The sequence below is a fragment of the Pezoporus wallicus genome, unplaced genomic scaffold (assembly GCF_028554395.1).
Source record: "Pezoporus wallicus isolate ANWC-B61680 ecotype Strahan unplaced genomic scaffold, APGP_CSIRO_Pwel_v1 contig_7237, whole genome shotgun sequence".
NCBI lineage: Eukaryota > Metazoa > Chordata > Aves > Psittaciformes > Psittacidae > Pezoporus > Pezoporus wallicus.
The window spans coordinates 60,663-84,313 of NW_026635802.1; the positions used below are offsets into that span (position 1 = coordinate 60,663).

General features: G+C 37.6%; 1 protein-coding gene across 8 annotated transcripts in view; it reads left to right on the forward strand.

Annotated features, from left to right (window-relative positions):
* CTDSPL (CTD small phosphatase like) overlaps positions 1-21,753 on the forward strand; it is an 82,400-nt gene extending 60,647 nt beyond the window's left edge. For 7 of the 8 annotated variants that reach the window (XM_057398265.1, XM_057398266.1, XM_057398268.1 and 4 more), the window contains 5 exons: positions 2,137-2,238; positions 6,584-6,640; positions 13,629-13,721; positions 15,366-15,551; positions 17,662-21,753. In XM_057398265.1, the coding sequence (XP_057254248.1) occupies positions 2,137-2,238; positions 6,584-6,640; positions 13,629-13,721; positions 15,366-15,551; positions 17,662-17,787 (564 nt within the window). In that variant the 3' untranslated portion in view covers positions 17,788-21,753. Of the gene's footprint in view, positions 1-2,136; positions 2,239-6,583; positions 6,641-6,905; positions 7,621-13,628; positions 13,722-15,365; positions 15,552-17,661 lie in introns of those variants that run through there. The other variant, XM_057398269.1, reaches the window with a different exon arrangement.
* Positions 21,754-23,651: the final 1,898 nt, after the last annotated feature.

The window sequence follows — 23,651 nt, forward strand, 5'->3', positions numbered from 1 at the left end:
TTGATAACAGGCATACTAGTTTCCAGATAAATAACAGATATCTGTGATAGAACAGTGCTCATATTTTTCATATGTGTGTTTTTATATAGAAGAATATGTTTTTCTATATATTTTCCATACCTACAGATATTTTCACTTTGATAAAAGAATTCACATAGCAGAAGAAATTGCTGGCTTTGAGCTGTTTGTGCATGTTAATTTAGTCAACAATTCAAACTAGATACTAACAGTTTTAAGAGTACAAAAATTAACTGAACTATTATTTTTCTTTTAAAAGTACTCTTAAGGTTTCTTGGGATGTACCTACTTTTTTGTCATCTTTATAGACAAGAAGTTAGTATCAGAACACGAGTTCTGAAGATTACTGTGTTTAAATGGGTTTGATACTTTCTTTCAATAAGCTTTTGATCTATTTAGGTTGCAAGTATGGATCCTTCTTATTATAAAAAATTGATGTGGGATACCTAAATACCTTTGAAATACTTTTAAAATAGGAGTGAGAAACCAAAATTCTTTAGATCTGGTCCTGGATTCAAAAAGCAGAGGTAGAGCTCAAGCAGTTACTGAAGTAACGTGTACATGGGACTGTCTATAACTTAAAAAGACTGTCCTATAAATTCCAGCCTGGGGAAGTTACTGTGATGGATGGATACTTCATAGGCATTAAGCAGAAGTTTTATTTTTTGTTGAAGGTCACTGTCAGATGTGTGCTGAGAAAAAATCCATTGACACAAGCAGCTTTTAAGCAAAGCAGTTTCCATTTTGTTACTCGAAGAAACTGTTGTTGATGTTAATTGTAAAAAATCTAAATCAAGTGAGCATTTCTAAAAAATCTCACAATAACTTATGCTTTAGCTAAAGACGCTTCTATTTAAGTCCAGAGTCTCATTTATTAGTTCATTCAGACAGGATCTTACCAGGCATCATTGGCCAGTATCTGTCAATTTAAGAAATCAGTCCGTGGTTAATAATCTGTCTCTGGCACTCTTGGGTGTTCAGATGGTATCTAACTCATCTGTTTGTCACCCGCTGTCCTTGAAGGGGTGGCCTCAGGTCTCTGCAAGCACCTCTGCAAAAGGCTGCTGGAAAGAGCAAAAATGTGATAGACTCTTCCTTACCAGAGAAACATTGTCTGAACAGATTATAAGCTAGAAAAAGAATGAAGTTAGAGTTCTGTATCCAATTCTTAATTAATTTAATTTGCTCTCAGTCTTGAGCTTCTCCCTACTGATAACTTTTCTATGAAGCTAGTCATTTTCCTTTATCAAAACCCCCTTCTTTAAAGGAGTGGCCAGCAGCGTTTCCACTGCAAAGGGAAACATTCTCTCCTATTTCTGTTATTTTGGGAAATACCCAGTACCAAAGTCTAAAGTAATATAACTGTATTACAAATGGAGATGTTAAAATGTGGAATGAGCAATCAGAAGAGTATGTGACTTTCTGTGTTGCTTTACAGAAAAATTGTCAATTCATGTAATTGGTACCAATTTATAGTAAGGGCAGCAAACAGTAGAAGAGCCTCGTTTGAGTTCTTTACTGCACTTTTAATACCTTGATTGGAACATAATCCATATAAAAGCTGTTGGTCAGCACCTGCACAAGTGGTAAAAATGAGAGTGGAGACATGTCCTGGAAGATAAAATTGATAATGGCATCTTCCTTCAGGATTGGTTTCTCCACTTTAGCATCTTTCATGGCAGACAGAAACAACAATTTGTGTAAATGTCCGTCAGTGTGGTATGACTGGAAGTATCATTGACTGTGAATGGGTTGACAGCAGCAACCAAAAGTGAGGCAGTTAGGGAGAGGGACACTGGAAAAAGATACTGTACCAAATGTCTTGTTTTTCTTTGGGGTTTTTTTTTAGCTGGTGGTGGTGGTTTAACCATGTTAATTTCCAGTGCTTTGGAAATCATACTAAACAAGTTTCATTTTAAAAAAAAGAAAGAAAAGTCTGAGTATTGCATGAGCCATTGATTTCCATACATGTACTTGCCATGAGCCAAGAAATACATTTAACTTAGAGTCATGTATTTCAGTTTCCAGTAAATACTAGAACAGTAATGTTGGCAGAGTGCCCCTTCAGTAGATGTTTTACTGGTTTTTGTTGTCTTTCTCTTTTCTTTTTGTTTTTAGCCACCAGCTAAATACCTCCTGCCAGAACTGACAGCATCAGACTATGGGAAGAAGTGTGTGGTCATTGATTTAGATGAAACTTTAGTGCACAGTTCATTTAAGGTAAGAAAATTCAAAAGCGATCCCTTGCAACTTGAATCTGTCAGTGAATGTTGTAGGAACTGTTAAGCCTCTTAACACATTAACCGGTCTTACAGGCTCTCCTAGGATGCCTGGTAGTTCTCATTGTTATTTCTATGAATATTCATCCTAATTTAGCTGTAAGGGAATAACACAGACATTACTATATACTTGATTCTGAGAAAGTCACAGATTGCAGTAAGGCCTGGGATAGTTACACTCTATAGCTTTAAATGGTAACTGTTCCCCAAGAACCTGTATTGTAACAGGTACAAAACTTCCTGCTCTGAAAACACATTTTACTTTTGATGTTTAAATGTCATAGTCTAGGAGAACAAAAACTCAGCACAGTTTCATGCTGGGTAGATACACCTCAACCTAGTAGATTTTGACACCAGTGATTGCTGTGCACTGTTGCTGGAGAAGATTGCTTTCCCTTTCAGGCTGCTGTCCCTATGGCAGTAAGTGTTTTTTACATATTTAGCTTTCACAACAGGAAAGCAATTAGCATTTAGCTGTTGCTGATGAGTCAGTCATCTTCTAGAAGCAACTTATATAATCTTTCAGATTTCAGCATGTGGTGGAAGTAGTGGTATTTTTCTATTGTTTAATTAAGGCTAAAATTAGAATAGGAGAATTCAGAAATACAAGTAACTTAAATTGGCTCAGAGTACTGATGGCATTTCTGATTAGCAAATGTCAAACATGATAAAGCATCTGCTAGTTTCATACTTTGAATTGAGAATTTATAAGAATCAGTAGTATATTTCGTTACTAGTAGCAAGCTTGAGTTACCACCACCTTCATTGTCTTCTAGTTTTGGTTGCACTCCATTTTTCACTGCTAGCATAAACTCAGCATTTTAATCCTGCAATATTTAATTGCCAGCATTTAAATATGCAAACCATAATTCATGTTGTGGTTAGAATTTGGCTACAGCTTGTCTTTGTTGACTTAAAGAAGACCTTATATGGAGATACTAGAACAAATATTTCTGTGCCTCAAACTGAAAGTAAGATTCTTCTCTATCTTTATTGTGACTGATTGTATAGAACAGTTTGTGGTGGTATACATCAACCTCTTAACCTCACTTCCAGATCCTTGTCTTCTATACCAAGACTGAACTTGGACTAAAGAGTTTTTAGGGATACTAGAAACACAGCTGGTTTGGGAAGGGGAGGGACTGTGCTTTCCTAATAAAATAAGAGACAAAAAGTAGGGACAGAAAGCTGAATTTAAAAGTCCACATTTATGTGAAAATAATGAAGTATTAGTCATGGTGTTAGCTGAAGTATAAAAGTAAAAGTTGCTTTCTGAATTTTGTGGGTAACTTTGTACTGTAATTTTTCTAGATTTTGAAACAAAATGAGATTCAATTTAGGTGGCTTTTAATTTCTCTTTTTTAACCATTTTAAAGAAGTACATGTTGAATGGTTGACATAGTGTAAATCCTTTCTTGCAGGATTGAGGTTTGCCTTTATTGCAAAGTGCTTTTGTAACGGGCTCATTTTAATCATCCCATTTATTCAAATGATATTTAATGGGTATTTAAATGATGTTAAATCGATATTTAAGAAAAATCAGAAGATTGTTCTACTTAGTCTTGAACACTGAGTAATTTTTTTTGTTAGGGAAAAAAATGGTCCTTTTTTGTGTGAGTTAAACAGCATTAGGCAAATGTTGGAGTTTGTGCAGTATTAGAGTCTTAATGGCTACGATGGCGTTATCTTAATGTGTGAAGTCCAGTAATGAGAGTATGTAAGAGAAAACCAAGTGTCAGAGGAAATAGCTTTAGTTGTTAGTGGCTGGCACTGTTGGTAATGCTGTTTGGATTTTGTTTCATAAAGGGAAATACTTCAGCTGAAGTAAGTCCTTTGTGGTCATCAAAAAATGACAGTGGATTTCTAGAAGAGAAGTGGTTTTAATACCTATATGCTCACTGCTCTGCCTTGAGTAATCAATTTATTTTTGCAGTTTCTTTCAGGTTTTAATGGGTTGGGGTTTGGTTTGGGTTTTTTGCCCTCCACAAGAATATGCCTGCTCTCCTAGGCAGGTCCCTACTTAAAAGCTGTAAAAGCGTACATATATTTGTGATTTTTAGTACAAAAGGCTTTATTTAAAACACCTAATATTTAAAAATTCATAATTCTGTTATGAAATGAGCTTCATATTTCAAATGCAGAATTATTTTTTTCTTTGACGCAACCAGAGACTCAGAATATTTAAAGTGCTCTTTTATGAAAGCAGTAACATCTGAAGGAGGGTAATTCTTGTCTTTTTATGCCCCTGCATATTTGTGAAGCTTTAAGGAGGTACTGGTCTTTCATGTTAAGTGCATATTAAAGGAATAAAGTTTGGGGTGCTTTGGCAAGAGTAAAAAAGGAGTAGATAGTATAGTTATCATTCCCATCATAAAACAATAATAGAGGCAAAATTCATAATTTATTGAATCAAGGAGATGTAAACATGGTTTTGTATAAAATGAATCAAACCACATGCAAGTCTGGAATGTAGTCATATTCAAAACTGGCTGTGAAACACTTCGAGAACATTTAAAACTCTGAAGCTTTTTATTAAATAGAAACTGTTCTAACTGAAGTGAAGATTTTCAACGGGAAATACATTGTCTTCTTTCACTCTTATCTGTGTGGTTCCCACTGTAGGCATGTACATGCTTCACGTGTGCAACCCCAGAAACCTTTATCCAGCAAATTGCTGCAGAGTTTTCTCCTGTCTTCCCATCATGATGAAGTCCAGAACTCCAGTCCATGCTCTCTTCCGTATGGCTTGTGCCAACAAGAAAGCTGCGTAGTACCTAAAGTACAAGTGGGGAAAGCAAATAGGTAGTTGAGAGGAGTTTGGTTAGTGTTAGAGTCTAAGGGAGAGTTTTATTTGTTAGCACAAAAGAAGTTGTCTAAACAGAATGTGGTTTTCTCCAACACCTGGTTGGTGTTGCTCCTGTTAACTTTCAACAAGTAGAAAGTTCATTAATAGCTGTAGTTTTATCAGTGGGCTTCAAAACCTTAGCAACTTGCAGTGACCTATTCTTTTTCTGTTGCTACAGAATGTTTATCTTGCTCGAGGGAGTCATGCATACATAAATTCTTCAAGTGTGTGCAAGTCTCTTCAAAGTATGCGCAGAACTGGCACCCACTTGAAAACTGGTGCCTGCCTCTGACAGTTCATTTGGGTTTCTTTCAAGATTCAAAACATTTCTGTGTACCTGTTCTGTGACTCTCAGAGATGATGCAGAGTATCTTCTGTCTGAGGAGCTTCATGTAGGTAACAGAAGGGAGCCTCCCCCTGTCCTTTTTAGAAGCAGAAAGGAGGATATGTCTTGGAAGTAGCTTGATGTCAGCTAAATAAAAAAAATCTAGATTGTATCTGCGTGTGTTTGGGGAATTCTTTAGATCATACTAGTGCAGTGGTCATTGACAGAATGGTGTTTTCCAGCCTCAGCTGCTCTGGCAGTATGATTGCCAATACTGGTTGGTCAGGACAAGTAGATTCAGTGTACCTTCTCATTTGCCCTCTGACACAGCACTTGCAGATGTCAGGTAAAGCATCTTCCTTCTTACCTTGCTACTGAGAGAGGGTGTTGCCTTCATAGGAATCCTTATGGTCATTTTGTTTCTCTGCATTCTAAAGTAATTTTACTTGACCAATAGTTTTTCACAGCAAGTCTTAAGAAATAAGTTGTACTGAACAGAGTAGAAAAGTGGATTCAAGGACTTTGACAGACTGGACCTGCTCTTCCATTTTGAATTAAAAATGCAGTTTTACATGATTATTTTGATTAATAGAGCATGTTCTTGAGGGATTATGTCTTGAGAATCAGTTAACTATGCAACTTAAGGCTTGTTATAGTTCCTGATTCAAATATAACCATTAGGTATTACTTTTATCACTGTCTTTACTTTGAATTAATTACTCATCGAAGTCCCAAAGTAAAATAAATGAAACACATAGCTGAATTTCTTTGCAATCATCCACGCAGACCTGAGGAAAGAGTTAACACAAATAGATGTTTTTCCCGGTAAACACACTTGCTGGTAGAGTGGAAGCTATTCAAGCAGTAAAGTATATTACACTGTATGATGCCTCAAAATATGAGAGAAGAGGGAGGTTCAGTACTTGGTGAATACAGCTGTGTAAGGCTTCTGACTTGTGTGTGTAAAGGGTACACACACGGAGTGTATCTGTGTAATCGGTAATGCTTATTAACTTGTTCCTGAGAAGTAAGTACTCTTCTCTTTTACCCTCTCAAGGTTTTCCCTCTGATTATCTTGGTTTTAATGTTGATTTATTTTGTTGTCATTCTTTCTAGCCAATTAGCAATGCTGATTTCATCGTTCCTGTTGAAATTGATGGAACCATACATCAGGTAAGTGCCATTGTTCCTTTATCATTGTTCTAGTAGTGGTATTGTCCTCAGTGTCACGGAGGATTATCTTTCTCTGTTTGCTGCTTTACATTCAATAGCTTGCCCTTTTCCAAAATACAAAAGCTGTGTACCCTGGAATGCCTGTCATCCAGACAGGCATCGCTGTTTGATCAGGTGTGTAGTTCTAACTACTAAACCTCAGTTTTAACTTTTTCAGATTTCCAGAATATCTCTTTCAGGACTTTAATATTTGACTCTTCTTCAGTTTTAAAACATTTTCAAACAGGAAATGATCGAAGGATGGGTTTTCAAACATTGGTGGGCCTAGGAAAAAACTACAAATACTGCATTTCTCATTCCCCTTACAGAGAAATGGGACATAAATCGGCTTTAGTGCCAGTCATATGATTCATGTAATTCATGTGGACAAAGCATTATAAAAGTATTAAGGAAGAACGTACATTTTGTAGGATTTTGTGTCAGTCTTTAAATTCCATCCCTTTTCTTCCTGTAAATAATTTTAAGTTCCTCTGATAGGACTTTTGATACACTTCAGCATCTTTAAAAACTCTGCACAATATTGTGAAGAGAATAATTTTTGTCGTACTCTTTAAGAACTCCAGTTGAGACTTTGTGAAATGGTTTTCAGTAAATGCAAAACACCCGTAATTTGAAAATCAGTCGCCTTTGTGTATCATGGCTTGGTGTCTTTAATCAGTGTCATTTCTGAAAACTTTGAATGGTTTAAATTACAGTGCCATGCATTTTACTCTTCAGACAGACATTAAAGTTCTTGCTGGAGACTGGTTATACAGGTTAACGTGAAGCTGAGCCTTTCTGGTATATGAATCTTGCGAACTGTTTGAAACATCTTCTGTTGGTTGTTGTAGGTTACAGATAATGCGGTTACTAAGTTGCAAATCTGCATGTGATTTAATGGAGATTTTAAATATTTTTTTAAAATGCTGGTTTTATAGGAATTACTTGGACAAATAAGTTCATATTTTGCTCTTGGAACAATTGATATATCATAAAGATAATTCATAGTTTTGTTTGATTTCCTGTTAAGAAGACTGCCCATGTGTCACTCTTAAAATAATTACTAAATACCAGTCAGTGGACTGAAACATGTTTTAAAATGATAGCTGCTTTGACAGTTTTTACGCTGTGCCTCGTTTATGTAGAAAAAAATTGGTGTCTCGTGTACTTAAACCTGTAATGTTCACCAGGGCTGAATGCTTAAAACACATAAGTGATGTTTTGGGAGGTTTGTATTGTGATACTGTCGGTCCTCATTTGATGTGGGCTTTAGTTGTGATTGGTGCTGTAGTGCAGACATTTTCTCTCTTAAAACTGTCTAGAATGCTTTTGAAAGGGAATTAAATAGTTTGCCTAACAATTTTGAACGGCTTAGGGTTGTGATCATTCAGCTTGTCAAGATTATGTATTTGCATCTTGAAACAAAACCCAATAAAAAGACTATTCGGGCTTTACAGTCAAGCGCTTTAAAAGCCTGTTGCTTTTCCCTTCCCTACTGCAAACTTTTAGATTCTTCACCAACCATAATGCAGTTAGGCTCTCAAGATGCCGGCGGGGGGGGGGGGGGGAGAATTAAAAATGGCCAAGGGGAGTGGATTTGTGCATACTCTAAATGTGAAGAGGAGGCAGGATGCTCTTGATGGAGAAGGTCAAGTGAAGTTAGTCTCTGACTGTGCTGTGCTGGAGACTTCCTATGTAATTTTCAAAGAAATTGCTGAATCACTTTGTCTTTCAAGTTTTAAATTGCCAAAATACGTGAATATCTTGGTTGCATCTGGGTGGTAGAAATGAAGTTAATTGTAAGGAATTTGTGATCTTTCAAATAAAGATAATTTATACGGTATGCAGAATAGGTGAAGTTTTGGATTCCTGTGTTTGTAATACCTCTGCAGGCTAAGTAATGTAGTGTCATCCAGCAGCCTTTTAGGGCTTTTTTAACTGTTGCAATCCAGAGGGCGAAAGTGGATGTTCTGGCTTAGGCTGACGCACAGGACAGAGAGCTTTGACAGCTGAATCCCAATTGAAACCTGTAATTTCTTATTCACTTAGGGCATAAAAAACCCAATACTAACAATCTTTATCTGTCAGAATGTCATATGTATAATGCTTGTCCGTTTTCTTAAGCAGTTTATATACTCAAAAGGTTATTCACTGGCATTGGGAAATACTTCCACCTGTTTACAGTATCACAGGGTATGTGAAGTGTTGTGGGAGTGTGCTATTCATAGTGCGTATCCCTACCTGCTTTACCAGTAAGCCTGGTATCTTACCAAGCAGGAGATTGCTTGACAGACTATTGTGGTTACTTGAACTCTGCCTCAGACAGAACCCCATGGAAAACAAATGTAGAACACCATTTCAGAAGTGCCCATTGAGAAAGAAATCTGAAATTAGATGAGATTCTTCAGATATTCTATACCAAAAATAGAAGTCATAGCAAAATCAGTTGCTGTATGCTTGAAAGAGTTCTGAGAAGACTGATTTATATAATGACTTTAGTTATGGTAAATATTGTCATTTTTTGTTGTATAGCAGAGGCATTCAAAGGGCTATCTTTAGTCTGGGGAGCTTATTTTCCCTTATATCATTTGTAATCCATAGGTCAGAGAGACTCTTGTTCTTCTGTAAGGGGGACAATTGAAATCATTGTCTTAAAGGGTGCTTGGATAAACCAGCTTCCCTACATTAAAAAATACTTTTGAGAACACCCCTTGTGTCTCTCCCATCTTTCTTTCTCTAGCTTAATTTACCTTGTCTTTAGAAATTATTTGTCATTTTATTTTACAAGGAAATAACTCGTGTGGTGGCACCTCTCGTCTGTTATGGGGCTTCAGATGCCTGCAGAGACTGTGCCTGTCTACCTGCCTGCAGGGCAGCTAAAGTTACAGGAGATGAATCCCACGCTTTGTGTTGGAAATGATGGCACAGATACAAAAGGGCATTTCTAATGCAAGCTGACACTCCTCTGGCCAGTTCTGTCATTTCTCTTTGGGTTCTCTGAATAAAAGGAAATCAGAGCTGGTCCCCTGCTCAACCAAACTGTAAGTGAGAAACTGTGGGAAGTCCAGTGAAATGTGTTGCAACTGAGAGTGCTCTTTAGAGGGAAGGGTGAAAGCAGTGGCTGGAGGGTGAGGGGTGGCTGAGGGTGAAAGCAGTGGCTGGAGAAAGATATTTAACCTGTTTGGCACCCTTGACATAACTTCTGTGAGAACACAGCCTCTCTTTTGCAGCATGCTTCCCATTTAACAAGTGCAGAGTAATCACGACCCCAGATTAGAAACCATGTGTTAAATATAGCATTAATCTGTAAGGAGTAGAGATTTGTGGAGTGTGGTTGTCCTTTGTCTTTTGTCCAAATTCACTTGCAATGTCTTTGTCTCTTGCTGTTGATGACAAAGAGTGAAGAGGGCAGCCTGGAAGAGTTTGATTTGGTGTTATGTGGAATTTCATTCTTGACTCTAATTTGTTTACTGAGTAAAACTAAGTTTTATGGTTTTGGTGCTTGCTTTTTTTTTTTTTAATGGGTTTTTTGTTGGGTTTTTTTTTTAATTAACAATTTCCTATTTTCAGTTGTTGAAAGTTAAATGTTTGGCATGTATACTTTGGATGTAATGTACAAAATGTTTTTTACTGGTGGGGGAAAACACTGTTCAAATAATGAACTTCCTTTCTATAAAGGACAGAATTTGTTGATTTTCTTACAGAAGGCTGTGGCCTGGTTCAAGTAATCCAGGATAGGCTGTATCCATTCTAGCTGGCCTATTCTTGGTTACTTGCACTGGGAGGCAACCAAAACTGTGGGAACCAGAAAGACAAGGCTCAAGGACGTGTTAATTTCAGCTCACTGTTAAGAAGATCACCCAGCCCACAAAACGGGAGAGTCCAGGAGCTTGTGTTGTCATTGGCAGATTTCTTTGTCGTTACTGAAGATTTTGTTATCGTAAAGCTGGTTTCAAAAGGCAATTCCTTGTGTCCTAATTAATTGATTAAAATCAAGCTGGGTTTCTCTTTTTGTTTTACAAATACAGTCTCTTTAGGTTAAGACTGCTTTGAGGTATAGAAAATGTATGTGGAAATACCAAATGCTTGAAAACAATTAAAGTAATTACTTGTGCTCTGCCATTAGCATCTCTAAGTACAGAATCCTGTGAAAACATGCCTAGTGCCTGATTGGTGCCTGCACTTTAAGAGCAGGGTTTATTTTAAATCTATTTTTAAAAAAGATTGTATTCCTCTAAACTTTTACTGTGATAAGGAAGACATTAGTGAGCGTACAATACAGGAAAAACTGGAGTTGGGTTTTTTTTTAATACCCTGAAGACAGTATATAAATCTCAGAAAAATGCCAGGAGCCAGTTAGTCTAGAGACTTAAACTGAAGACATCAGGCAACGGAGGAAAAAGCCAAGCCACAAATAACCATGCAGCATTGAGATTCAAGTCCAGCCACTGACAAAGTAAAGGGGAAAAAATTCCAAGTGAGGAGGAAGAGGAGAAAAGAGCTGCACTGTCAGCTGAAGAAAGCTTTCTATGTGAAGTAAGCCAAAGAGATTTTGTAGCCCAGGATACCAGTACACTTGCAGTTGCTTCCAGGGTCTAAGTAGGACTTCTCAAAAAAACTTCAAGGAAAATAAAGGAGAATAACCAGAGTATTAAGATCTGTTGTTCTGGAAAAAAGCCTGCAAATATTTGCATTTATAAGCCTATATAAGCCTGCTCCTGTCTGCAAGCCTGTGGTTAAGGAGCTCTTGGTTTGTTGCTACTGGGTTGATATACTATATGCTCTCCTTATGGGGGAGGTGAGTTATGTTGCAAGCAGCAAAGTTCATATCCTTGGTTTGGAGTTTGTAATTACATTCCAAGTGGAAATACTTTACTGACAGAGGCATAGATAGGGATAGAGAGCAAAGAGGAGGCTTCTTTTGCTGTGGCTGTAAACACTAAGGTTTTAGAAGGGAAATTAATATTAAACTCCAGCACTTACTGTCCAAGACTGACTTTTAAGACTCCGTGTGTCCCTTTTGTTCCCTAAAAAATAAGTATAAGGATATCATTTAAGGCTGAAGACTTAAGTACTTCATTAGCAGCTGTTGGGTTATGTAGCAGCTTGCGTCCTGCTATCTTTCCTCTTATAACTGGCAGATGGGATAGTCTCTTTCCTAAATACCCAAATGCAGAGGGACTGCAATTGTCTTTCTACCCGTGTCTTTAAATTGAAGATGTAATTTGGAAAGGAAATGCTAGAGAATAACTTTATGTAGTAAGATTTAAGTGAAAAATTAATTGCATTGTTGTAGGAGAGGAAATTACTTGTTTTATGCCTAGTGAAATACAGGAAAGTGCTGTAATTGAAAAGAGAGTGGAGTTGGAGTACATTTGTTAACTGTCTTTAATTGATAACATGTCACAATTATTTGATTGGTTAGGTGCTATGGTTGTTTAAAAAATACAAAATAAATCTTGGGTTATAAATTATCTGTATCAAAGTCTGAATGTATTGTTTGAATTTGAGGGGCCAGAAATACTTCGCAGAAATAAACTTGAAGCAGATAAAGTCTTCATGCTATGAGCTGTATGCTACATAAAGTGGAAAAGTAATTAACATTTCTGCTTCCGTCATGAAGGTACAGCTCTATCATACATGCTTTTAATAAAACTTTGCTTTCAGAATGAGGTTTTCAGTTTCAATTTTGCAACTTTCTTCTTCTGCTGAAGGCTTTTATTGTTGCATTTCAGTTCAAGCTGGCATTTCCGTATTTTTCTCCTTCAGGGTTTTTCTCTGGGTCCCTGCTGGTTTTTACCTCTTTATTAATATGAATCTAGTAAAACACATACAACTAATCTAATTCTACATATGAAAGAAAGAAATTCATGGAATTGCATCAGTCTTCAGTTCTTCCTGAAGTCAGTTCTATGCCAGGCTTCTCCACTTGAAATTTGTATTATTAAGGGTTACTTGCCAAACAGAGAAGTTAAAATGCGGCTGGTGTTCTCTCAAACTTTTAATCCAACTGCAACAACATAGATAAATACTATTCAAGCAGACTCCCCTCTTCAGCTTCCACTATATTGTGACCTATTTCTAAGCTTTCTGAGCAGCAGATACCTTACCTTGGTATTTTCTGTGAACACAAATGATCCTGCTTGCTCTAAGAAGAGAGGCAGGGAGGCATTAAAATCTGTTAATCATGTTGTTGAAAGTAGGCAGCCAAAAGCTGCCCGTATGGTTGTCAATGCAGAAAGGCAATGTAGTGTTGCTGAAACCAAGCTGTTCCAGAGGGGAGAGATCCTGAGTATTGCCATCTTTCTGGCAAGGTCACAGTAGAAGATGCTGTAGACATTTGCCACCAAGTGTTAAAAGCAGCATTTGCTAGAAGTTCTGCGTGGTGCTATGAAGGTTTTTGATGAAACCTCTCTGCAGAGCTGGTAACTGTGTAGTGAGATACGGTGTTTGGCACCTGGAATGAGGAAAAAAAAAAAAGGAAGAATTAGTCACAGGAAGAAAACTGTTCCCTGTTGTGCAGTTCCTGTCCTCATAGAAGTTTCATCTGATTTATTCCTTTTGTAAAGCTCTACAGGACTGAAGACACCAGCACTAAATTCATTTTGGTTGAGGGATCTGAATCCTTGTTTTTTGAGAAGCCCTACTGTCACTCTTTGCCTTTAATGAGATTTTTCAAGAAGCATCACTCCAGATGATGCACAGTATTTGCAATCGCATAATCAGCATGGGTCTTGGCAGCCCATGCATTCAAATTTCTCATTATTGGATGTCTACTTTTATCTTAAATACTTTTTTTTTCTTTTCAGCATTTCATTTGAACTGCTTCCATGTTGACTTTTGTTTCTTCGAGCGTTTGGATTATAGGAGTGTATTGTTTTGGTTATTTTCTCTTTTCTTTCCTTTTACCGTAAGGACCATTTGACCTAAATAGTCGTTATCATTCCAGGTTTATGTATTGAAACGACCACATGTGGATGAGTTTCTTCAGAGGATGGGAGAGCTCTTTGAATGTGTACTCTTCACAGCCAGCCTAGCCAAGGTTTGTTCTGCTCTTCATCTCGTTAGCCCATTCGGTGCTGGTCAGCAGACTTCTGGTTGGGGTTTCTATGGATAATTATTACCACAATTAGTACTATCTTAATTTTTCCCCTTCTTTTCTGCTTCTTTGTCTGACAGTGTGTACTTTGTCTGCTAGTGTGTGGGTAAGTGTTTCCATGGTAACCCCATCACATATGGGCTTGTCTCATAATGTAGCCTCCATGCATTGCTCATAATGCCAATATGAAAGGCTTACACAAGTTACCATGGTTATAGTGAGAAATTAGAACAAATAGCGTGCGAGTAAAGCACTGTATTAAAGCTGGGCATGAAATATAAAACACACTGTATTTAATGCTATCTACATGATCAACCAGTGATTCAGAAGTTCACTGCATCTGAAAATTGGAACATGTTTTTGTTCTGTCAAGGTGCAGTTGCAATCTGGAGTTAGAAAATTAGACATTTTGCAAAGCTTGAATCATCAACACGAATATTTTGTGCCCTCTGGTCTCCAGTAGCGGTAGTACCTCGTAGGTAGTTTTGTGGTAGACATGTCCGTAGTAGACATCTTAAATTCTTCACTTCTTTCAGTGTGTTCTATTTGTGGTGTCTTGTTTGTAAAATTACATTGCTTATTTCTAAATAATACTGTAACATAGGAAGCTTTCACTTCAACCTAGTGTAGAGATGGTGGAAGGGGACAGGCCCCTGTTTGATCTGCTTTAGTGCCCTCTTATCAGAGAATTCTTCCCTGCAATCTGTTTACCGTGTTCTGTTCAGTCACATTGTGAAAATCCTAAAAAAGGGAACAATTTCATACTGCAGTTACATGTCTGGCAGTTTTCATAGTCAAGAAAGATGATTGATTTTGACATCAATTTTGTTTCTCAGTTTAAAATATAGGAAAGTGGTAACTCCTATCCTGCAAAAATAAGTTACAACTACTGTTTTCAAGTACATGGTTATTTCATGTTCTAGTTTATTTGGGTATTTTTCTTTGGGCAGTTTATATCAATTGTTGGATTTGAAGCTGTGCCTCACTCAAAGTATCATCTTACATATAAAATGAGAATTTCCAACTATTGTACATGACTATTTTTCCTAAGAATATCTTTGTCTGATCTTTTATGGCCCAGTTATGCAGTTTGGTGATCTTAAGATTCTTACTGACTCAGTCGCTCCAAGGGTATTATTTGCTAAAGCTACATCAAGCTGAGATGCATTCATTGCAGTTTGTCTTCAGAGGCACGTAGAAGTGAATTGATTCTGGAAATGGCTTCATATAATTTTTCTTTTAGCATTGGCTGATTTTATGGTAATGATAAGCAAGATCTCTGGATCCATCAACTTCTAGGTAACTCCTAGCATAACTGTAAGCTGGCTGTAAGAACAAAACCCAATTGATAAATCACAGAAAGCATTAGAGTGCAAGTTAGCCTTCCACAGAAAGATAACAATCCTACTTTTGCATTCTGTCTCAATCACTTCAGATTTGCAGGCATGTAAGTTAATTAACAAGGAGCAGGGAAGAAATTGAAGAAAGAACATTTTATCTGAAATTATGTCCCTTCTTTTGTATAGTTCTGTACATTAGCCTTATCTGCACATTGCTAACTTCATGTTTCTAACTTCTGTTTTTAAGTATGCAGACCCAGTAGCTGACTTACTGGATCGCTGGGGTGTGTTCAGGGCAAGGCTCTTTAGAGAATCCTGTGTTTTTCACCGAGGAAATTATGTGAAGGATCTGAGTCGACTGGGACGTGAGCTGAGTAAAGTTATTATAGTAGATAATTCCCCTGCATCTTACATCTTCCATCCTGAAAATGCAGTAAGTATTCTTACTATTCGAGGTGCTCAAGTGTTACTTTATCTTTCTCATCCTTGCCCAGACTTCCTGATTCAGAAAATAGTCTTTCAGAACACTAACATGTATTAGTTTCTGTATTTTCTTAGACTGCAGGTAGGTTCTGTGTTCACTGCCAAGTGGTAAAGGACTAAGGCAAACTGATCTTGACAGTGTGTCATAATCGTGACTGTTTGTCTGCTTTCAGTTTTAGCTATTGGTCTGAAGTCAGTTTTTAGAAATACCAAGCAGTGTAGAACCTGAAAAACTAAAGTAGCTCTAAAAAGCAAAGCTGTCCTCCAGCATTATCTTTTGTTCTTTGGAATGGTGATTTCAGAAAGAATAGCTTTTGGTACTCCATCTTTTTTCATTATGTGAAAGAAAACATTTTATTAGACAAGATAATTAATGCTTTACTGGTTACTGTCTGAGTTCTGTATTCATAGCTAAGGGGAATTAAAAAATCAAGATCCTATTGTGGTGTTATGCTTCTCTTTTAAGTATTTTTGTGATAAGTCGCTTCATGATTAGAAATGTTAGTCAACAAGTTCATCAAGTTTTAGGAATTAAGGATAAAAGGCAAGCAGCAGTACTTCAAGGGAGAATAATTTGGAGCCATGCACATTTTAGCTGTGTTTCGTATCAGCTCCAGAAGCTGTGGTGGAATGGTCTGGCACTTGTTCCATCCATTGCTCCAGTCAGTACAGATGTTCACATCTGTTTTGTAGCTGCCAGCATAGCAAGCTGGAACTCCCCTTAGATCTACTGACTTTTAAACAACCAGGTTGTGCAGTGTTTTCTTTGATGTTTTTCTAGGCTGCCTTTTCTGTGAACTGTTAAAATTAATGTAGGAAATTCTTACCAGGAACACCATTTTGCATGGTCCTGCCACTCTGGGATAGCTTTTTTATTTTTTAACACGAGCTATTTATCTTGCAGCAGTCAGTTTTTAAGATCAAATCCTAATACTGTGGTGCCCTAAGTGATCAGGTGAAAACATTTTTCTGGTTGGTGCCACACATGGCTTAAAGTTGCTATTTATAATAACCAGGAGCTGTAGCTGTAATTTATGTGCATGCTTAAAATTAAAAACCTGATCCAGATCATCACTTGCCATCTCAGAATTCAGTGCCAGGAAAGTAATGAGCTGTAGAAATTTGGGAGATGAAATTAAAGGCCTTTTCAGAGTGATTCAATCATGTATAGAAAAGTGCTGCTAGCTAACCGATGTTCGAGTCTCTGCAGAAACCAGAGCTTGTAACAAGATCCAAGATAGTCTTTAAAAGACCTCAGTATACTTCCATAGTAAAGATACACAGAACTCCTTCCCTAAATCCAGCCCACATATTTAAGAAGTGTTATTATGTGCGTTATTTTCTGAACCAACTTGCAAGGTCTTATATTTTAATCGAGAACTGTTCTGTACTCACTGTTTAAATATTTCCTCTGCAACGTCATGCCAGAAGGGGTTGCTGCTGCATGCCTATGTTTAGTGACTCACACTGATAATACTTAGACAGGAAAAAAAGACTTGCCTGTAAATAGTGTCACTACAGCTTCGTAACCTGTATCTTCCTTCTAGTTTATTGTGAATAGAGTATCAAGGCTGCTGAGCAAATTCAGCTGTCCAGTGTTGGGTAATGTAGGTTATCTGGACATATAGAAGGTCAACTGTATGTCAGTTGTTCTACAGTTTGATTTGGAAGGTCAGCTATTTTACAGTTTGATTTGGTGGACTTACTAATTAGATATCCCTGTGAGGGTGATGAGGCCCTGGCACAGGTTGCCCAGAGAAGCTGTGGCTGCTCCATCCCTGGCAGTTTTCAAGGCCAGGTTGGATGGAGCTTGGAGCAACCTGGTCTGGTAGAAGGTGTCCCTGGCCATGGCAAGCGGGTTGGAACTAGATGATCTCTAAGGTCCCTTCCAACCCCAGACAATCCTGTGGCTTGAACCTGGTGCTTGGCTTGAATGCTAATGACCAGCACTTCACCTTACTGTAATGGCAGTGAGTATTACAGGGCGCCTACATAGGCAAAAGTCATGTGTTCTTCATATCATGAAGTCATCTTAGTATTTGCTGGTTGCTTTGTTTCAGGTGCCTGTGCAGTCCTGGTTTGATGACATGACAGACACAGAGCTGCTAGATCTTATTCCTTTCTTTGAAGGACTAAGCAAAGAGGAAGAAGTTTACAGTATGCTCCATAAACTCTGCAACAGGTAGCCCTTAACTTTGACTGACTTCTGCTACTAGCAGATAGAGGCTGTCTCCATCTTTTTCAGCTCTTTCAAATGTAAGCTTTGGGGAGGTCACCCCTGTCAGAAGTGCTACTCTTGATCTTCCTGTTACATTGGACACGAAGGACAATCATGAGTGATGCTGTTAAGCCTTCAGAAGCCTGACTCCTAAGGTCATGTGTTCAGACTACTTTTTTAAAGGAAAAAAAAAAAAAGAAAAAAAGAAGCTATTTTAAATGGGACTCTTTTAATGAATTTCATAAATGGACATCTTTTACTGGATCAGCTTTTCTTAAAACATGCCAAAAAAGAAGCTTGTATTTCAGCAGTTGAATTTCTCTCCCTTTCTTCCCCTCCCACTATGCAGACAATTTTACCCCCCTGCTTAGAGCAGTTGACCTGACTCTGAATTTTTTCTTACAGAATGAAGTGCCTTTTTGAATGTTATTTTAAGATAAAAATTCATTTTTGTATAAGACGTATTTCCAGACATCTTTTAGTCTTGTATTGTCTAAATGCTTTAAAAGGAAAAAGGAAAACTTTTATAGAGCACTGTAATATATAACAAAGGAAAAAGTTGAAACAAAGATGCTGGGTTCCTGTCTCCACGATGACATTAAGTTGTATTACATTTTGTCATGCTCAGAAGGTTTCAGCGTCTGTGGGAGGGATGATCTTGGTTAATTACATGGTGGTTTCACTGATGATTTTGGGCACAGTTTTGAACATATCTGCAGTTGTTTGAGTATTAGGGAATAATGGAATTGAGAAAATAAGGTGGCTAATAGATCTAAAGCACCCTTTATTCTAGACAGATGAAATTCTGTTGTCTCTGCTTACGCACAACTGCCATGCCTCTCGTTTTTTGGAAAACCATTATCTTGGGAGAATGGGGAGGAGATCTATTTATTAGTTTTAAGATTCTTTTCTTAAAAAAAAACACAAAAAAAATCTGGGTAAGCTGGATCTGTATTGAGCTATTTTGAGTACTTTTTTCTTTTAATTGCTGCTACTGTATACTCACCAAATGGAGTTGACCATCGGCTGTTAAACTGTTTTTGCCACTGTGCCTGTGCTATGAAACATTTTCTGTAAGCTGCAGACTTGGGCAATAAATAAAATACAGGCTTCATAACCCACCCCAATGTATTAATCCTATGGTATCTGATATACCAGAAAATTCAGTTAAAGGTGACCTGTAAAAGATTCTGGTTTTTTTAGGGATTTTTTTTTCAGTTGGGATGAAGCCCTCTCTTTCTTTGGTATATAAAATTGCAAAAAGCATTTTTCCCACATCTCTGATTCATATTCTTCTTCCCCAAGGTGTATGGTGCAGATCAGTAGCTTTATTGAGTCTTGCTAGAAGGGCAGAAGTTGCTAGCCTGGACTAAAACCGGTCCTCTGGCTTTGTGGTTGAGTAAGTCTCATCTCTGAATCTGAGAGCCTGCTTAGCATCTTCTGTAGTGTCATAGATCCCTTTCAGAAGAATAACCTTCAAGTATTTTATGCCTTTGAAGAACAAGGCGTGCCTTTTTTTTTTTTAATCCCACTTACCAGTGTCACCTTTTAATTATTGTACGCACCAGAAATCTCCAAACATAAAAACTACAGCTATGTTTGGCTGTTGTCTGAGAAAACTAAGAGGTGTAATTGGTGCTTCTAATTAGCCTTGTGCTAAATACTGAATAGTAGATCCCCCTTTGCCTTTCCTGTTTTTCTCAAAATGTCTTGACGACTTGGAAAAACATTTTTGCGATGGACTTGGAATTATCATCCTTGTCTAAAACATTGGTGAAGCAGCTTAACAAATTCCTTCATAGAAGGGCAGGCCAGCCTACGCAGGCAGTGAGTAGGTTGTCTTAGGTGCAGTATAAAACCGAAAGATGACTTTGGCCCCTTGCAGGGCAGCTGTGCACCAGCTGCACACTGTGTCTGGTAGCGAGGGATGTTAGAGGCAGTCCCATGACGCTCGTGAGTCTGTACGGCATTACCGTTTTGTTTTCTTACCAGTTGGCGTTACCTTAGTACTGTATAGTTCTGTGCCACAACAAAAGACAAAACTGTCACATTAAAAAAGTACATTGATAAAAAATGAAAAAGAAAAAAGGACGTATGGATTCTGGTTAGTCCATTAACGTTTACTTTCAGTTTAAGATTGTTTAATTTTGTATTTGACTTCAGAGTAATGAAACTCTTAAGCTGCCAAAAAGTTGTTCTCTGAGCAGTATTTTCAACTGTGTTTGTAGCTTCTAGGCTTCAAATACAGTTTGCAGGGAAGTATTCAGGTTGTAGTTAGTTGTGCAGGTATGATAGGAATGGCTGAAAAAATTCAAAGATTTCTCACTAGCATTAGACCAAACAATCTTGCAATTAGACAATAAATAACCCCACCGAGACATTACCATGTAACGGTTGTGACCTGTTGTATGTGAGACAAACCATGTCATTAGTTTGCATTTATGAAAGCAGCGATTTCATGAACCAGTTGCCTTAAGTCTGTGAATGAATGTTGATTATTAAAGTGTCTTGTATTGTTTTAAAATCCACATATAATGGGCAACTGAACTTCTGCACCAGCTTCTGTAGGAACGGTTCAGATGGTGTTCTCTACTTGTTCTGTAATGTTTGTTTGGGCTCTTGAAATTGAATTTCAAAAAACAAATTTATTTTAACTTAAAACGACATTTGGTGATAATGTAAAGGAAAAAACTTAGCAACAGTTTTGATCTCTGCTAGTGTTTTAAGAGTATTTTCTGTAACTTCTGATGAAAAATATTGGTGTTTTAACTCACTCCCATTGAAGTAAAACTTGGAGTGCTCTGCAGTCAGGTTTGAACTTCCCTGGGTTATCAAATTTGGCCAAAGGGATCAAACTGCCGTAGTGGTTTATTTTGACACTATCATCATACTTGAAATTTCAAGTGTTAAGTTTGCGTGACTATACATACGCTATATAGTTAGAGTTTCTAGATTTTAACAAAGCAATATAGTTCTGTCCATAAAGTCAGAAAATGAGTGGAATGTTTGTAAAATTTGCAATACGGGTATTTGATTGTATTTTAAATAGGAAAAAAATACTTGTTTCCTAAAGCTCTTGCATATTTTGAAGTGCAGTTAATGCATGCAGGTCACCAGGGCTGTTATAAACCCTGGGTTTCAATTTTTATTTCTGGATATTATAGAAGTGTTAAGATGTCCTTTCCAGTTGGTCATTCTGTTCAGCTAAAGAAACAACGCTGCCTGGCCTGAAGTTCTGTTGTCCTTTTTATGTTGGGTTAAAAAAGGTTTTTTGCCTGTATAGGTATTTTTAACTTAAACTGTAAGGCAGAATGCCTTAGATTCTTGAAATTCAACTGAAGTGTTATGATTAAATTGCCATTTGTAAACTAGGGCTGTGCACAGAATACTTGTTAACCACCCGGAAGCGTGGCAGGTTTTGAATGGAGAAGCGTAGCAAATGTACAATGTTGCTGTGTTCCTTTAGGTAGCTTTGGAAGAATAATTTGTCTGTTTGTTTTGCCCTTCAATCTTTTCTTTGAACAGCAAAGCTATACATGGAAGAAACTCAACACCTGAAGACATTTGGTTATCAATGTATGCAGTCACTTTATCACAGCATGATTTTGATTAGACTGGTTGGGGACAATAAAGTATCTAAATGACAGTGGTGTGTACGGATGTTGCAGCTTTTGAAATTTCAGTGTAAAAAAAATCTGTAGCTATATAATTTGCAAACACATAATCTTATGTTTTACAGATTCTTTTTAAACTAATAAAACACAGTACTGCACAGCCCTATTTGTAAAACAAAACCAAGTTTGTGCCTCTGATTTCCAAGGTGCTGTGATGTTGTTATGCCTTTGTGGGGTGAGGAGGGCAGGTGAGACTTGCGTGGAGCAATTGCTTAAAAATCTCTGGGCTAACTATGCAAAACCAGCTGTCAGTTTTCTGTTTCACATTATATTGTAAAATCCCAGCTGATTTCTTTTTTTCTCTTCATTCTTGTTAATGCTTTATTGGGAACTTCTTAATAGAGGAGTAAGCAATGGAAATGTTTCTTTTTTTCTCTTTTTTTTTTCTTTTTTTTCTTTTTTGTTCCTAATAATGGAGCCGTTTACACGTTAATGCAATGAACAATCCAGCAATACTTGAGAAACACTACAGATAGCATATGAGTGTTTTCAGGAAAGAGAAGTGTTGTCAATCAGGTATTGAATGGTTTCTTTACTGTCACAAATAAAAAAATTTAACAATATAGTTACTTGTGCATGTAATACTTCTCTGGGAAAAAGAGTTTCTGCACTTCTCCTTCCATAATAGGCACTGCCCTAATTTGAGAGGAACTTTATTCCTGCTGATGCACATCCATGTTAGATAGTAAAATCACCCATTTCTCTTCCACTCTCCTCCCCCTCTCCTCTTTTTAAGTCATGTATATGACTCCTTATTGAATGTCCTGGCACCTGCTTGTGCAAACAGAGCTGGTGAACTACTGATGAACTCGGCTAAATAAATTGGTGGTGACTCTTGCACACGTTCCAGCTATTTAGATCTCTTGGATGAGATCATACAATAATTTTTTCAAGTCTCAAAGCTGTGTGACTTCTTTTGAAGGGCTTCTTCAGCTTCTTGAATAGCTGTTCTTAACATCGGTGCCATACCCAAGTGAATATCTGAATAAAACACTTTATTTGGTTGGAAAGTCTATTTTGGGATTTTTTTATCTGACACAGTAAGACTTAGACAGAGCCCTCCTTTCTAGGAAAAGGCACATATTATTAATGCTTTATGAGCAGTAAACCTCAGGCCTGTTAGGATAAGCAGCTGGATCAAGATAGCACATTAGTTGCAATTAAAAATAGTAGTTATCTATTTCTGTGATCAGTTGGAATGACCTAGACTGCCTTTATTTTGTACTGGTGGGTTGGATTCTTTGATTATTTTTAGTTGTATTTTTTTAATTATTATAATTTAATTTTGCCAATCTCCTTAGCTGCTACTTAGGATAAAAATGCCTTTCTTTCACTCAGTAAACAAGTATTCAAAATTCATAAAACAGCTCATTTATAGTGGTGAGAAAGATACTGTTGTACTGAAGGAAACTAAGTGTCTGCAGAATTCAGAATACTCTGTACACGTATATGCCTTCCAGTACTTTTTCCCCTTCCTTTTTATTGTGTTCTGACTCAGAAGGAAAGCCAACTGCTCTAATTCCCTGCAAGATGGGATAGGGTTCTTCCAGGTGGGCTGCAGCTCCAGGGGATCCTGCAGTCTCCAGCAGTTTTCTTGGCAAGCGACTTCTGTGATCCGGACTTCCTACCAACTCGGCTATGCTGGCAGGAGACCAGGGCTCTTTGGTTGGTTCTGCTGGAGCTACTGGAAAATAAATGATCTTTGGGTAGTATATTGGTTGGGACAGGTTGGCAAACCCAAACTTGGAAAAGTTCCAAGGAGTGTTTTGTTTAAAGCCTCCTCAAGTGTGATTCCAGAGGGATCCTGCTGAGGAGCAGGTTGTCATCTGCCCGCTGCCGTGTTAATCAGTGTTGCTGAAGCAGAGAGCATACACTAACATCTTGGACTTCATAGAGGTCAGTTTCTGTCAGTAAAGCCGGTCTGCATCTGCAGTTACACACCTTCCCAAACAGCAACTGAAAAAGGTTAGATTGGTCATTGCTGAAGTCTGCAGCAAACTGAATTTTTGAGGTGGTGGCTGTGTCAGCTTAGCTGTATCCTCCAGACCTTGGTGGACCCTATGCTGTAATTGTGCCTCTGCCACTCTTATATGTGCAACCAGCATTGCTTAATTTTGTAACTGCCTTTTAATTTAGTGCTGTAGACACACATTTGGTT